The sequence below is a fragment of the Muscardinus avellanarius genome (genome assembly GCF_963383645.1).
Source record: "Muscardinus avellanarius genome assembly, chromosome: 21".
Classification (NCBI taxonomy): domain Eukaryota; kingdom Metazoa; phylum Chordata; class Mammalia; order Rodentia; family Gliridae; genus Muscardinus; species Muscardinus avellanarius.
Window position 1 is genome coordinate 18,039,185 of NC_137807.1, and position 15,631 is coordinate 18,054,815.

General features: G+C 50.4%; 1 protein-coding gene across 4 annotated transcripts in view; it reads left to right on the forward strand.

The window, feature by feature from the left end:
- Positions 1 to 250: 250 nt before the first annotated feature.
- AP1B1 (adaptor related protein complex 1 subunit beta 1) overlaps positions 251 to 15,631 on the forward strand; it is a gene marked incomplete at both ends in the record, with an annotated part of 35,826 nt that continues 20,445 nt past the window's right edge. For all 4 annotated transcript variants that reach the window (XM_080717323.1, XM_080717324.1, XM_080717325.1 and 1 more), the window contains 6 exons: positions 251 to 287; positions 5,414 to 5,519; positions 10,895 to 11,030; positions 11,763 to 12,008; positions 13,986 to 14,176; positions 14,915 to 15,136. In XM_080717323.1, coding sequence (XP_080573449.1) covers positions 251 to 287; positions 5,414 to 5,519; positions 10,895 to 11,030; positions 11,763 to 12,008; positions 13,986 to 14,176; positions 14,915 to 15,136 — 938 coding nt within the window. The remainder of the gene's footprint in view (positions 288 to 5,413; positions 5,520 to 10,894; positions 11,031 to 11,762; positions 12,009 to 13,985; positions 14,177 to 14,914; positions 15,137 to 15,631) is intronic.

Genomic DNA, 15,631 nt, shown 5'->3' on the forward strand with positions numbered 1-15,631 from the left:
GACAAATGGAGGCCAGCCCGGGTGATTTAGTGAGATCCTGTCTCAAAAGAAAAATAAGGCTGGGGATATGGCCAGTGGTAGGGAGCTTGCCTCGCATACATGAGGCCCTTGGTCCCAGGGCTGCAGAGCGATAAGCAGCTCTCCTCCCCTCCTCCAGTGCGGCCCACGCCCCGGCTGTCAACTGAAGGAGCACAGCTCAGTCACGTCTTCCTTCTGTCTTGCAGAGTGTGGCCACAGATAAGGGACCAAAATGACCGACTCCAAATATTTCACTACTACCAAGAAAGGTATGTTTCCTTCACGGGCTCCTCCTCCTCTGCCTCATCCTTCTGCTTGCTGCCTGGGGAAGCCCCGGGGGACTGCCGGGAATGGCCTGGCACGCTACCTTGTGGAGAGCTCAGAAAGCTGAACTGCTGAGCTGGCGTGGTGGCGCGCGCTTGTCATCCCCGCGCGTGGGAGGCGGAGACAGGAGGATCGCGCAGGTTCGAGGCCAGCCTCGGCTACTGAGTGAGGCTCTCGGCAACTTAGGGAGACCCTGTTTCCAAATAAAGTATAAAATAAGTCTGGGAGTATAGCCCAGAGGTAGAAAAGCCCCTGGGTCCCACCCCCAGTACCACACACACACACACACACAAAAAAAAGTTGAACTGCTGATGGTGTGAGAAACTGATTGCTCCTTTTAGAATTCGGGAAGGAATTGCATTAGCTCAAGCATGGCGAAAAAGAAACCCTTTTTGTTCTCGATGGCTTAAAATAGTTAAATATTATGTTTTTTTCCTGGAGATAAAGAAACACAATCCTATCAGAAGTCCCACTTTGTGTGTGTCCACGTGCGCATGTGTTTGCGTGCGTGCGGTTCTTATCTATGAACACATATTTTTTAAGGTTGCAGTCAGAGTTCTCATCCTGTTTTTATGTGACATTATCATAAAGATTTCCCAGCAGTTCTAATGACATAATATTAAGGCAGTTGCGCTGCTACACAGAAATTTGCTAAGCTCTGCTACTCAATGGGGATTTCAGATTTTTTTTCCTGCTTATAAGGAAATGAAGGATATTGTAGCTGGCAAGTATGCTTGAGCCCTGTAATCCTCCCTTTCTTCCCTCTCCTTCCTTCCAAGTAAGATTGACATGTGAGCCGGGCGTGGTGGCGCACGCTTGTAATCCCCGCGCTTGGGAGGCAGAGACAGGAGGATCACGCAGGTTCGAAGCCAGCCACGCACGCTGGCTTAGGAGACCCTGTTTCCAAATATAAAATGTAAAAATAGGTCTGGGAGTCTAGCCCGGAGGTAGAAGGGCTTCCCAGTACCACCAAAAAAAAAAAAAAAAAAAAGACTGACATGTGCCTGTTGAGCAGAGGGACAGAGTCTCTTGTTAAATCATCTGAGCCACATCCCAAAGTCTGTCTCTCAGTGGACATTTTCTTTTGGTCTCTTCTTTTGTTCTGTTTTGTTTTTAAGAGATGGGGTCTCACTGTGTTTCTCAAGTGAGGCTCAAAATCCTGAGTTCAAGCAATCCTCCCTCCTTGACCTCCCAAGTAGCGGGCACTATAGGCTCGCTGCATCGTGCCCGGCTCCACCTGACTTTTATTGTTCACCTGCCATGTTCAGTGGAAGAGACTGGCAGAGCATCTGAGGTAGCTTCGCTTGATCTGGAGCTGGGGAGACAGTCTTAGGTAGCAGTCACAGTAAAGGGTATGGTTGGCATGGTGACCTGCACCTGTAATCCCAGGATTTGGGAGGCTGAGATAGGAGGATTGCAGGTTCAAGACCAGCCTCTGCAACTTAGTGAGACTTTGTTTCAAAATAAAAAGGGCCAGAGGTGGAGCTTGGAGGTAGCACCTCCCTAGGTTTAATACCCAGTAACAATAGCAAAAAGGGTAGTGGGTACAGGGGCTGCAGGGAAACTCCAGGTGGAGCTGCCAGGTAGAGGGGGTGTGGGAAGGAGAGCAAGCGAGTGCTGTTCCCATGATTCATCCAGAAGGCCAGACACCACGCCACGTTAGAGGAGCGCGACGCAAGAAGAGGCAGAGGCCGTGGGCTCACCCGACAGGCGGAGCTCAGTCTGGCTGGATTGCAGTGTAGGCGAGGGGTTTCCTTCTGGGGAGAGCATCCGAGGGAAGATGGCCTGGTTGTGTGTGCTGGCACAGGCCTCTATACCAGTACTTGGGAGGCTAAGATAGGTGGAGGATGGCATGTAATAACTTAGTGAGGCCCTGTTTCAGAATAAAAAATAAGGCAGGCATGATGGTGCACACTTGTAATCCCACTACTTGGAAGGCTTAGACAGGAGGAGTTCAGGTTAAAAGCCAGCCTCAGCTACTTAGTGAGGCTCTCGGCAACTTAGTGGAACCCTGTTTCAAAATAAAGAATCAAAACTAAGACTCATAGGTAGAAGGCTCCTGGGTTTAATCCCCAGTACCACAAACAACAACAACAAAAATATAAAATAAAATAGAGCTAGGGAGCTGGGCGTGGTGGTGCACGCTTGTAATCCCAGCATTTGGGAGGCTGAGACAGGAGGATCTGGGTTCCCAGACAGCCTCAGCTACTCAGTGAGGCCCTTTGTAGCTCAGTGAGACCCTGTTTCAAAAATAAAGAATAAAAAATAGCCAGGCGTGGTGGCGCACGCTTGTAATCCCCGCGCTTGGGAGGCTGAGACAGGAGGATTGCACAGGTTCGAAGCCAGCCTCAGCTACTGAGTGAGGCTCAGCAACTTAGACCCTGTTTCCAGATAAAATATAAAATAGGTCTGGGAGTATAGCCCAGAGGTAGAAGGCCTCTGGGTTCCACCCCCAGTACCACCCAAAAAAAAAAAAGAATAAAAATTAGGGCTGGGGGTGAATCTCAGAGGTAGATTACCCCTGGGTTCCATCCCCAGTACTGCAAAAAATAAATAAATAAAATAGAGCTAGGGATGTAGCTCAGAGATAGAATTCCTGAGTTCAATCCTTAGTACCCCCCCCACACACACAGAGATTGATTGATTGATTGATTTGCCTGGTAAGTATCTTGAATATAATATCATTGTTTTTGTTTTATTTTTGTTTTTGCAGCATTAGGGATTGGACCCAGAGGTAGTCTGCCTCAGAGAGCTACATCCCTGGCCCTTTTTATTTTTTATTTTTTGAAACAGTGTCTTGCCAGGTTGCTGAGGCTGGTCTTGAACCTGTGATTCTCCTGTCTCAGCCTTTCAAGTACTGGGATTGCAGGTGTGCCCCACCACTCTTGGCCATCGATGGCTTTTAAGCAAGGCAAGGTCTGGACCAGATTCTAAAAAAGGACTGAAGGGAGGCAGGGAGGCAGGACCAGACCTCTGCTGAGACCTGGCAGTGCCGGAGGTTAGCTTTGGGAGCACGAGAACTGGACCCCGTGTACCTGGCTGGGGAGTTGGGCCTGCTACTGCCTTCACTGGGGGCTGGTTAGAGAGGAGGTGTTTCAGAGGCAGACAGATCCCCGTTCAGCCTCCCAGCCTTCTCGGGCTGAGGTGACTCCGGCCTAGGCCTCTCCGTGGATGGCACTGTTACCATACTGGCCACAGGCTTGAAGGATAGCAGGGACAGCGCAGCTCTGAGGGTCCAGGGTCAGGGTCATCCTAAGTCTTTTGGATTTCAGAGCAACCAGACATGGTCCCCTGCTCTCTTGCAGGAAAAAGGCACGTGTTCCCTGATAAATTGGAACTGCAAGATCTGCAGATTCCTGCTGGCTCTGTTGAGCAATATCCTCAGGCTGGCCTTGCCCGGGCCCTGCTCTCATCACGCTTTCTTTTATCCACATGTTTGCTGTCTCTCTTCTCATATTCTCTGCTGAGCACCTCATTGTTCAGTCATGATGAAAACCCACCATTTTCCCTTTTTCTGGTACTGGGGATTGAACCCAGGGGCATTCGACCTTCAAGTTATACCCTCACCCCTATTTTAAAAAATAAACAAGATCCCTCTAGATTGCTGCAGGTCTTGCTAAGATGCTGAAGCTGGCTGCAGACCTGCCTCAGCCTCCCAAGTACTGGGACTGCAGGTGTGCACCACGCTGCCTGGCTTTGTTTTCCTTTGTCATTAAAGTCATAAATCCACCTTATGGACTTAGAAGTCCATCCAGAGCTTTATCTGTACTTTCCCTCTGCTTCACTTCTATACCCCCAAGTAACTCGAAAAGGAAGCCGAGGACTCTTACTCCACAAAGAAACCTAGAAGTAGAGCTTCGTGGGGTGTGGTGGCACAGGTCTGTACTCCTGGTCTTGGAAGGCTGCGATCCTTTTGCCTCAGCCTCCCAAGTACTGGGATTACACGCATGCGCCACCACACCCGGCTGGCCCTCTACTTGTATTAACTTATTTTAAGGTTAAAAGCCTTAAAACCTGTTTCAATAGGTTGATGAGAGCCTCACTACTTCTGAGGCTGTTCTCGAACCTGCAATCATCCTGAGTTGGCTTCCCAGGTACTGGGATTACAGGCATGTGTGGGCCACCATGCCCCATCCTTTTTTGTTTTGAAACAGGTTCTTGCTAAGCTGCCAGTGCTGGTCTCAAACCATTGTGCCTGGCCAAAAACTGTGTGTGTGTGTGTGTGTGTGTGTGTGTGTGTGTGTGTGTGTGTGTGTGTGTGTGTTGCTAGGGATTGAACTCAGGGACAGCCCTATTTTTTTATTTTATTTATTTATTTATTTAGCAGTACTGGGGATGGAACCCAGGAGCATACTACCTCCTAGCTGCACCTTCAGCTCTATTTTTTATTCTTTATTTTGAAACAGGATCTCACTGAGTTGCAAAGGGCCTAAGTAGCTGAGGTTGTCCTCGAACCGCAATCCTCCAGTCTCAGCCTCCTGAATGCTGGGATTACAAGCATGCACCACCATGCCCAGCCCTTTTTTTTTTTTAAAACAGGGCCTCACTAAAGTTGCTGCCAGTCTGACTAAGTTGCCGAGGCTGGCCACAAGCCTGTGATCCTCCTGTCTTGTTGCCCTCACTCAACTCCATCACGTTCCTAAGACTCAGTTACGACATGCTGGATGGAGCCCTTGAAGGGCAGCTGAATTCCCATCTTCCAAGCTCCGCACCCCCTGTGGTTCAGGAAGTGAAACCCTGAGCAAGCTGTTTGAACTCGAGGTGCTAGGCAGACAGGAAAGCCTGCTCGTGGGCGCCAGTGAACCAGCTCTGTGCAGTCCTGGTGGCCCCTCTGGGTGAGGTCACGGGCGCTGTGGCTTTTTCTGCGTCTTAGCAGCCGGGGTGAGCGGGCCCTGCCTGTGCTTTTGTGTCCCCAGAACCTTTGAAGCCTCCACAGTCCCGTCAGTTCCGAGCACTCTGGCCCCAAGTTTCCATCGCAGTAGCTGCCTTTCCTCTCTAGCTCCTGGGAAGGTGGGGAGAGGCCCCGGGGATGGGTGAGGACTGGTCTCTCATGCCTGTCTCCTTTCCTCAGGGGAGATCTTCGAGCTGAAGGCAGAGCTCAACAGTGACAAGAAGGAGAAGAAGAAGGAGGCGGTAAAGAAAGTGATTGCGTCCATGACCGTGGGCAAAGATGTGAGGTGTGCAGGCCATGGCGGGGTAGGGGCGCAGCGCTCCTGTGTGGGCTTCCCCTTGGCCTGTTCAGAGACCCTCACCTCCGCTCACAGCTCCCTCCGGGAACCTGCTTGCCAAGCCAGAAGCCTCACAGGAGCCACGGCTCCGGCGCTGGCGGTGCCAGTGGGCCAGGGAAGTGGGCTGGGTGGAAGAGGCGGTGGCGGTGAGTGGACGCGGTGCAGGCCTGATCAGGAGCTCTGGGGCGCCGTGTGACCAGGTCTCTCGGCTTTTAAAAGCAACAAGAAACCTGGAACTTTCATTCGTTTGTGTATATGTGATACAGGGGATTGAACCCAGCATGCTCTACCTTTGAGCTATACCCCAGCCCTTATTATTTTTTTATTTTTTATTTTTTGGTGGTACTAGGGATGGAACCCTTCTACCTCCGGGCTACACTCCCAGACCTATTTTATATTTTTATTTGGAAACAGGGTCTCTTAAGCCAGCAAGTCTGGCTTTGAACCTGCGCGATCCTCCTGTCTCCACCTGCCAAGCACGGGGATTACAAGCGTGCGCCACCACACCTGGCAAGATTATGTTTTATTTTGAAACAAGGTCTCACTAAGCTACCCAGGATAGTCTCAAACTTGTGTTCCTCCTGTGTCAGCCTTCCAAGTATTAGGATTGCAGGCCTATACCACCACAAATTTTAGCTTTTCTTTTTTCTCTTTTTTAAATTTTTTTAGTACTAGGTATTGAACTCAGGGGCTTCTACCTCTGAGCTACACCCCCAGCCCTATTTTATTTATTTATTTATTTATTTTTTGGTGGTACTGGGGGTAGAACCCATGGGCTTTCTACCTCCAGACTATACTCCCAGACCTATTTTATATTTTATTTGGAAACGGGGTCTAACTAAGTTGCTGAGAGCCTTACTAAGTAGCTGAGGCTGGCTTCAAACCTATGCAATCTGCCTTTCAGCCTCCCAGGCGCTGGGATTACAAGTGTGCGCCATCACGCCCGGCTCAGCCCTATATTATTATTTATTTAGAAACACAGTTTTGCAGGCGAGCATGGTGGTACATGTTTGTAATCCCAGCATTTGAGAGGCTGAGACAAAAGGATCGTGGTTTGCAGACAGCCTCAGCTAAAGTAAAGCCTTTGCAACTCAGTGAGACCTTATTTCAAAATACAGAATATAAAATAGGGCTGGGGGTATAGCTTGAGGTAGAATGCCCATGGGTTCCATTCCCTGTACTGCAAAGAAATAAAAAATACAAACCAGACAGTCGTGGTGGCGCACGCTTGTAATCCCCATGCTTAGGAGACAGGAATATCACGCAGGTTCGAAGCCAGCCTCGCCGGCTTAAGAGACCCTGTTTCTAAATAAAATATAAAATAGGTTTGGGAGTGTAGCCCAGAGGTTCCATCCCCAGTACCACCAAAAAAATAAATAAATAAATAAAATACACACACACACACACACACACACACACACACACACACACACACACCAGTTTTGCTAAGTTACCTCATGTTAACCTGAAAACTGAAATCCTCCTGTCTCAGCCTCACAAGTATTGGGATTACAGGCTTGTTCCACCACACTTGGCTGGGACTTTTATTTTATTTTATTTTGTGTGTGTGGCAGTCGAGATGGAACCCAGGGACATTCTACCTCCAAGCTACACCCCCAGCCCTATTTTATTTTATTTTGAAACAGGGTCTTACTAAGTTTTGGAGAGCTTCACTAAATTGCTAAGGCTGGCTTGCAGCCTGTGATCCTCTGATCCTCCTGTCTCAGCCTCTTAAGTCCTAGGATTGCAGGCACTCTCCACCACATGAAAAGCTTCACGCCCAGCTTGGAACTTTCCATGCTCCCCTTTTGTTTTTTGTTTGTTTGTATGTTTGCAGTACTGGGGATTGGAACCCAGGGGTGTTCTACCTCTGAGCACTCCAGACCTACTTTTAATTCTTTATTTTGAAACAGGGTCTCACTGAGTTGCAAAGGGCCTCACTAAGAGGCTGAGGCTGTCTGCAAACTGCGATCCTCCTGTCTCAGCCTCCCAAATGCTGGGATTACAAGCGTGAGCCACCACGCCCGGCTAAATGATCCCTGTTTTAAATTGCCAGATAATGTTACACACACACACACACACACACACACACACACACACACACACAGTGTTCTAAGTAAAACACACCTGCAGATTATATTTCTCTCATTTGCCAGCAGTTCGCACCTAATGGCAGGACCAGATCACATGCAGAAGGGCGCTGCACACACCTTTGCTTGCGCTTTCTCCTCTGCCTGGAAAGTCCATTTGTTCAGCTTGTTTTCCCATTCTTTAAACCCATCCAAGCTGGGCGTGGTGGTGCACGCCTGCAATCCCAGTCTCTTAGTGAGGCCCTGTTTCCAAATAAAAAATTAAATAGGGCTAGGGATATAGCTTGGAGGGAGAATGCTCCTATATTCAAGCCCCGTACCACAAAACAAAATCCAAATTCTACCTTCTCCCTTCCGTCATCACCTAGCCTATTGCCCTGAATTTAGCACTCACCCAGTACTGAATTCTACATTGTCCTCATATTGTGTTCATTTGTTGTCCATCAGGTTGTGAAGACCCTAAAGGCAGGGACAGATTTTATAGCAACTCAGTATTTTTGCAGTGTGTGAGCCAGGCATGGTGTACACACCTCTAATCCCAGTACTTGGGAGGCCGAGATAGGAGAATCTCAGATTTGAAGCTAACCTCAGCAACTTGGTGAGGCCTACAGCAACTCAGTGAGACCCTTTAAAAAAAAAAATTAGCCGGGAGTGGTAGCACACGCTTATAATCCCTGCGCTTGGGAGGCTGAGACAGGAGGATTGCGCAGGTTCGAAGCCAGCCTCTCTGGCTTAAGAGACCCTGTTTCCAGATAAAATAATAAAAAAATAGATGTCCAGGAGTGTAGCCCAGAGGTAGAAGGGTTTCCAGGAACCCCAGTACCACCAAAGAAAAAGAAAGAAAGAAGAAAGAAAGAAAGAAAGAAAGAACAGCCTCAGCTACATAGTGAGGCTCTCAGCAACTTAGCAAGACCCTGTTTCCAAATTAAAAAAAAAAGATATGTATATGTATATGTGTGTGTGTGTATATATATATATATATATATATATATATATATATATATATATATATATATTAGGTCTGGGAGTGTAGCCCGGAGGTAGAAGCCCTCTGGGTTCCATCCTCAGTACCACACAAAAACAAAACAAAAAACAATAAGACTCAGAGGTAGAATACCCCTGGGTTCAATCCCCAGTACCAAAAAAGAAAAAAAAATACTGTGTTGGAGTCCATAGAACACTTTCAGATATATTTTCTCAGTAGTTCCTTACAATTCCTCTCATAGGTAATGTTTTTACTGCCAAAGAAATGAAAAAAAGGGGAATGACTGCCTCAGAGTCAGGTGGTTAATGGCATAACTAGAGAACTCAGTCCCCCCGGCCCCTCTGAAATCCAAATCCAGCCTGCCTTTGTTGGGACCATGTCCTGTGCCCTTGCGGGCCTGGTGCTGTTGAGGGGCAGCTCCCTATCGGGTGCCTTGCAGAATCCCATCGCTCAAGCTTGCCCGCGCCTTGCCCTCAGCAAGGCCCTCCTGCGGCGGCCCAGGAGGGCCGAGGGCAAGGGGACCCGGCGTCTGCGGGAAACTGGGCCTCCTGCCATCCAGCTCCTCCCAGACAAAGCTGCTGTCCTTCCCCTGGGGCACTTGCTCCTCACAGAGGAGGCATCTTCGTTCCCCTGCCACAGAGTTGGCTCGGCGCTCACTCCACCTCCCGCTCCCAGTCCCTCCAGCAAGTCATCTCCCTCACAGAAGCATCCTTTCAACCCCGGTCAGACTCCTGCCTTTGGGGGCTCAGGAATTTTGTCGGACTTCTTAAGTCTCTTATATTGCCATATCCTTGCCAAATAAAAGCGTAAAAAATGGAAGGAGAGGTCATGGTTCCAAAGACGGGTCTCTAGCCATATCTCACATCTCAAAAGGGCCTGTGGGGATGTTGCACATGGTTCTACGCAGTACAGAAGGGTTCATGAGCACAGACTTTAGAGTCAAACCTGGCTCCTCAGGCAGGTAATATGACATGTAGGTAATATAAGGGTCATGTTAAGTATCAGGGAAGAAAAAAGAATGCTTTTTATTTATTAAATATTCCCAGACAGTAAGGATAAGGTACCTTAAGGATACTGTCTTGTTTAATTATCTCAAGGGCCTTGTAACATGAGTTTCTTTCTTTTTTTTTATTTTTTATTTTATTTATTTATTTATTTTTTTTGGTGTTGGAATTGAATGCAGCATTCAAACAATCTAGGCAGACTGTCACTGAGCTACGTCCCCATCCAAGGTGTTGCTGTTGGGCTTTTTTTTTTTTTTTTTTTTGGTGGTACTGGGGTTCCTGAAAACCCTTCTACCTCTGGGCTACACTCCAGACTTGTTTTTTTATATTTTATTTGGAAACAGGGTGCTTCGAACCTGCATGATCCTCCTGTCTCCGCCTCCCAAGTGCAGGGATTAAAGCGTGCACCACCACTCCTGGCGTGCTGTTGGGCCTTTCTTAACAAATGAAGAAACTGAGGCCGAGTGTGGTGGTGCACACCTGTAAGCCTAGTCTCGGGGGAAGTTTCCCGGTGTCATAGAGCAGGCAAAAGGCAGAGCTGGGTTGGCAGGCTCTAGAGCTCACATTTGGACCCCACAGAAAAGAACAAAGGCCTTTTTGCTTTTAAAATTACCCACTGAGCCAGGCGTGGTGGCGCACGCTTGTAATCCCAGCATTTGGGAGGCCGAGACCTGGAGGATCGCGGTTCGCGGACAGCCTCAGCTACTTAGTGAGGCCTTCAGCAACTCAGTGAGACCCGGTTTCAAAATAAAGAAAAAATAGGGCAGGGGGTGTAGCTCGGAGGTCAAATGCCCCTGGGTTCCATCCCCAGACCCGCAAAAAAAAAAACAAAAAAAAAAACTCCCCACTGAGGAACTGGGCATGGTGGTGCACACTTGTGATCCCAGCATTTGGAAAACTGAGACAGGAGGATCACGGTTCGCGGACAGCCTCAGCTACTCAGTAAGGCCCTCTGCAACTTAGTGAGACCCTGTTTCAAAATAAAGAGTAAAAAATAGGGCTGGGGATGTGGCTCGGGGGTCAGATGCCCCTGGCTTCCATCCACAATACTGAACAAAAACCCTCCCCGTTGGGTGTCCATTTCTGTTCTCAGGTGTTCGTGGTGAGCGCGTGCTTTGCCCTCCCTTTCACCGGGAGGGAGCCCTGTCTGACTTTTCCCCTTCCCACCCACTGCCCCTGCGCCTCAGTCAGCTGCCTCAGGGCCCTGCTGTCCTCACCCGCTCGCCGGCATGTTTGTCCTTGCAGTGCCCTCTTCCCCGACGTGGTGAACTGCATGCAGACGGATAACCTGGAGCTGAAGAAGCTGGTGTACCTGTACCTGATGAACTATGCCAAGAGTCAGCCTGACATGGCCATCATGGCTGTCAACACCTTTGTGAAGGTGAGCAGGAGCTTGCTGGGAGAGCCAGGGGCTGCTCACTGCTCCGTGGTCCTTGGTCTCTGAGGTGGGGCCCTGTGTTGAAACTTGGGCTCCCTTCCAGATGCTCAGATGACCTCTGCCTGCCTGGCCAGGGCCTCTTCCTCCAGCAGAGCTCTCTCTACCTGCGGACCCCTGAAGGAGGCCTGCCCGCCTCATTCCCTGTAAGGCTGTGCCAGCCTGTTGATACCACAGCCCTCAGTGGCCGCTGCCTGCACCCTTCTCTCGGACAGAGGCCAGCAAGTGTCCGAGAGCTGTCCTTTCCCTTCCAGACGCTCCGCTTGACACTTCCTGCCCTCCTGGTGCGGACAGCGAGGCCTCGAGCCTCAGCCCCCACCCAGCCCCTCTGATGCTTGTGTAGGATGTCAGGTCAAAGACTGGAGGTTGTAGCTCTAGGTGGCAGCGGGTTTGAATCACAGCTTGCTCCCTGATGTCGGGTGAACGTCCTGAAAGCCTTGTTTCCTCACCCTTGAAGTGGGGCCAGGACTGTGGTGCTGTGAGGATCAGAGGGGACGCTGTGCGAAGCCCCGCACAGTATCTGGCCAGGCCCAGTGCATCTGTGGCAAGGCACTACCTGGGGTGATTGTGCAGTTCCCAGAGCCGCCACCTGATGGCGCTTGAGCTGCAACCAGGAAGAATAGGGGCCACAGGAGGCTCATTTTGCTCCTGCTCTGGCCTGTGGCTGGTTCCCCTCAGGACTGTGAGGACCCCAACCCCCTCATCCGGGCCCTGGCTGTGCGGACCATGGGCTGCATCCGAGTTGACAAGATCACAGAGTACCTGTGCGAGCCACTCCGGAAGTGCCTGAAGGACGAGGATCCGTATGTGCGCAAGACGGCGGCCGTGTGCGTGGCCAAGCTCCACGACATCAACGCCCAGCTGGTGGAGGACCAGGGCTTCCTGGATACGCTGAAGGATCTCATCTCTGACTCCAACCCCATGGTAGGCACTGCCGCTCACTTGTCCCCTGCTGGGTCGCAGGGGAGACCGTGGCTTGCCCCTCCACCCCCCAGTCCCCAGTTCCTAAAGGCATTACCCGGCAAGCCCGCTGTACCCCAGCCCAGCCCTAGGGGTCTGCAGGGATCTGCGGCTCTGACAAGCACAGTTGACACCTGGAAATGGGCTGTTGTGGCTGGCAGACAAGGCCCTTGTGTTAGGCTGGTCCAACTGCCAGATGCGGAGCTGGAGCTTTGTTTTTGCTTTTATTTATTATTTATTTATTTATTTTAATGCAGTACCGGGGATGGAACCCAGGTGCATTCTACTTCCAAGATATACTTCCAGACTCATTTTTTTTGTGTGTGCTACTGGGGGTTTCTGGAACCCAGGGGTTTTTCTACTTCTGGGCTGTACTCCCACACCTAATTTTATATTTTATTTGGAAACAGGGTCTCACTAAGTTGCTGAGAGCCTCACTAAGTAGCTGAGGCTGGCTTTGAACCTATGTGATCCTCCTGTCTCAACCTCCCAAGCATGGGGATTATAAGTGTGCGCCACCATGCCCGGCTGGTCTTTTTCTTTTAAGACATATTTTTTGTGCAGAGCCCCCACACAATGTCTGACCAGGGTACCAGATCATAGTACCGTGTAGTACTGGGGATTGAACCCAGGGGCATTCTACCTCTGAGCTTCACTCCCAGCCCTGGTTTTTGTTTTTTTTTCTTTCCCTTCCGAAGTACTGGAGATTGAATCCAAGGGCATTTATTTTTTATTTTGAAACAGTCTCACTAAGTTATAAAGGGCCTCACCAAATAGCTGAGGCTGGTCACAAACCAAGAACCAAGATCTTCCTGCCTCAGCCTCCCAAATGCTCAAATGCTGGGATTACAAGCGTGTGCCACCATGCCTGGCTTATTCTTTTTTTTTTTTTTTTTTTTTTTTTTTCTTTTCCGGTACGGGAGATGGAACCCAGAGACATTCTTCCTCCGAGCTACACCCTGAGCCCTATTTTTTAGTCTTTTTTTTTTTTAAACAGGGTTTCACTGAGTTGTGAAGGGCCTCACTAAGTAGCTGAGGCTGCCCATGAACCACAGTCCTCCTGTCTACACCTCCCGAATGCTAGGATTACAAGCTTGTGCCACCATGCCTGGCCCCCCAGCCCTATTTTTTATTCTTTATTTTGAAACAGGGTCTACTGAGTTCAAAGGGCCTCACTAAGTAGCTGAGGCTGTCCTCAAACCGTAATCCTCCTGTCTCAGCCTCTAGAATGCTGGGATTACAAGCATGTGCCACCACACCTGGCTTCTGGTTTATTCTTTATTTTGAAAAAGGGTCTCACTAAGTTGCGGAGGGTCTCACTAAGTAGCTGAGGCTGGCCACGAACTGAGATCCTTCTGTTTAAGCCTCCCAAGTACTGGAATTACAAGCATGCACTACCACGCCTGACTTTATTCTTTATTTATTCTTATTACTTTTTTTTTTTTTTTTTTTTTTTTTTTTTTTTGGTGTGGTACTGAGGATAGAACCGAGGGGCCTTCTATCTTTGGGCTAGACCCTCAGACCTATTTGGAAACAGCCTCGCTTAGTTGCTGAGGCTTGCTTCGAACCTGCAATCCTCTTGTCTCAGCCTCCCAAGTACTGGATTACAAGCGTGTGCCACCACGACTGGCTATTCTTTATTTTTTAAACAGGTCTCACTAAGTTGCAGAGGGCCTCACAAGTTTCTGAGGCAAGACTTGGACGTGCATTCAGTCGTCCTGTCACAGCCTCCCAAGTACTAGGATTGCAAGTGCCCACCATGCCTGGCTGTTTTGTTTTGTCTTAATGGCACCTGCCATTAAGCAGTGAGCTGGTTGGAGCGGCCTTGTTGAGGCTCCGGCCCTGCCCACAGGGTGGTACTCCTTTAGGATGTCCCACCTCTAGCCAACCAGTGACATTAGCCTCTCTGCCCGGCCTCTGCCCTTCTGCCCTCTACACCAGGTGGTGGCGAACGCAGTGGCCGCCCTTTCGGAGATTGCCGAGTCTCACCCCAGCAGCAACCTGCTTGACCTGAACCCACAGTCCATTAACAAGCTGCTGACAGCCCTGAACGAATGCACTGAGTGGGGCCAGATCTTCATCCTGGACTGCCTGGCCAACTACACCCCCAAGGATGACCGCGAGGCCCAGAGGTGAGCAGGCGCCCTTGCTGGCCAGCCTAGCTGGACCTGGTGCACCGGGGGCTCCTTGCAAGCTGCCCTCGCCCCTTCCGCCTGCCTTGAGGAAGCCAGCCCACTTCCCATCCCTCCAGAGCTGGTGGGCAGTAGTGTGGCTCCAGGCAGCCTGCTCCCTGTGTGCTGCAGGCCCAGACCTGGGAGCTGACAAGGATCCTTGTCACCGGGCCTGAGCCAAGGAGATGGTTGGTGTAATTCCCTGAATTCTCACTGTGTGCCTGGCTTTGCTGGGGGCTTTTCAGACATTAGATAGTCTTGAAAGCAATTCTCTGGCAGATGTCTCATCTTCACCTACCGTCTTGAAAATGGGGGGATGTGGCTAGAAAGGTGGAGGGAATATTGCAGGTCACCCACTGGCCTCGCCTGGCTCTCGACTCGTAACGCAGTCCTGCCCTATTTGAATGCCCTGGCAGTAGGGGAGGGGAGGGACCTGACCATTGGTGAGCATTAACTACGTACCAAGCACTGTGATGAATCTTTACGTGCATTATCTCACTTAAAGCCAGCAGCCCTGTGAAGCAGGCATATAGCTGTGTAGAGGAGGAAACTGAGGCCCAGGGTGGCTGGAGCCTGGCCAGTTAGCAGGCAGCAGGCCACGAGCTAGATCTACCCCAGAAGGCGAGTTGCTTTGCTGACCAGATACAGGACGCATCCCCATGTCTGCTTCTCTTCCCCACCGGCACGGCTGGCCCGCAGCATCTGTGAGCGGGTCACGCCTCGGCTGTCCCACGCCAACTCCGCCGTGGTGCTGTCCGCCGTGAAGGTGCTCATGAAGTTCATGGAGATGCTGTCCAAGGACCTGGACTACTACGGCACGCTGCTCAAGAAGCTGGCCCCGCCACTGGTCACGCTGCTGTCGGCCGAGCCGGAGCTGCAGTACGTGGCTCTGCGCAACATCAACCTCATCGTGCAGAAGAGGTACCGAGCCTCCACCTGTGCGTGTGCAGCGCTGGGCACGGGCTCCTCTCAGGACGCCTTACCCCGGGATCCTCCACCAGGACACCTTCACCCCGCTGCGTCAGAAGTGGTTGTTAGAGTGGAGGCCGCTTGCTGGGCATGGTGGCACACACTTGTAATCCCTGCCCTTGGGAGGCTGAGACAGGAGGATTGCGGTGGTGGGCACTACACTGATGGGTGGTTCCCCACAACAAGAGACCTTTTGGCTCAAAATGTCAACAGTGCCAAGGTTGAGAAGCCCAGTTCAGCCTCAGGGCGCAGGTTAGGTAAAGATTAGCCTGGGGCTAGCTGTAGAAAGCTGAGACAGGAGGGTTACAAATTCAAGCCAGTCCCTGCAACTTGGAGAGACCCCATTTTATTTTATTTTACTTTATTTTTATTTTTTGTGGTACTGGGGATGGAATCCTTCTACCTCCGTGCTACACTTCTAGACCTATTTTATATTTTATTTGGAAA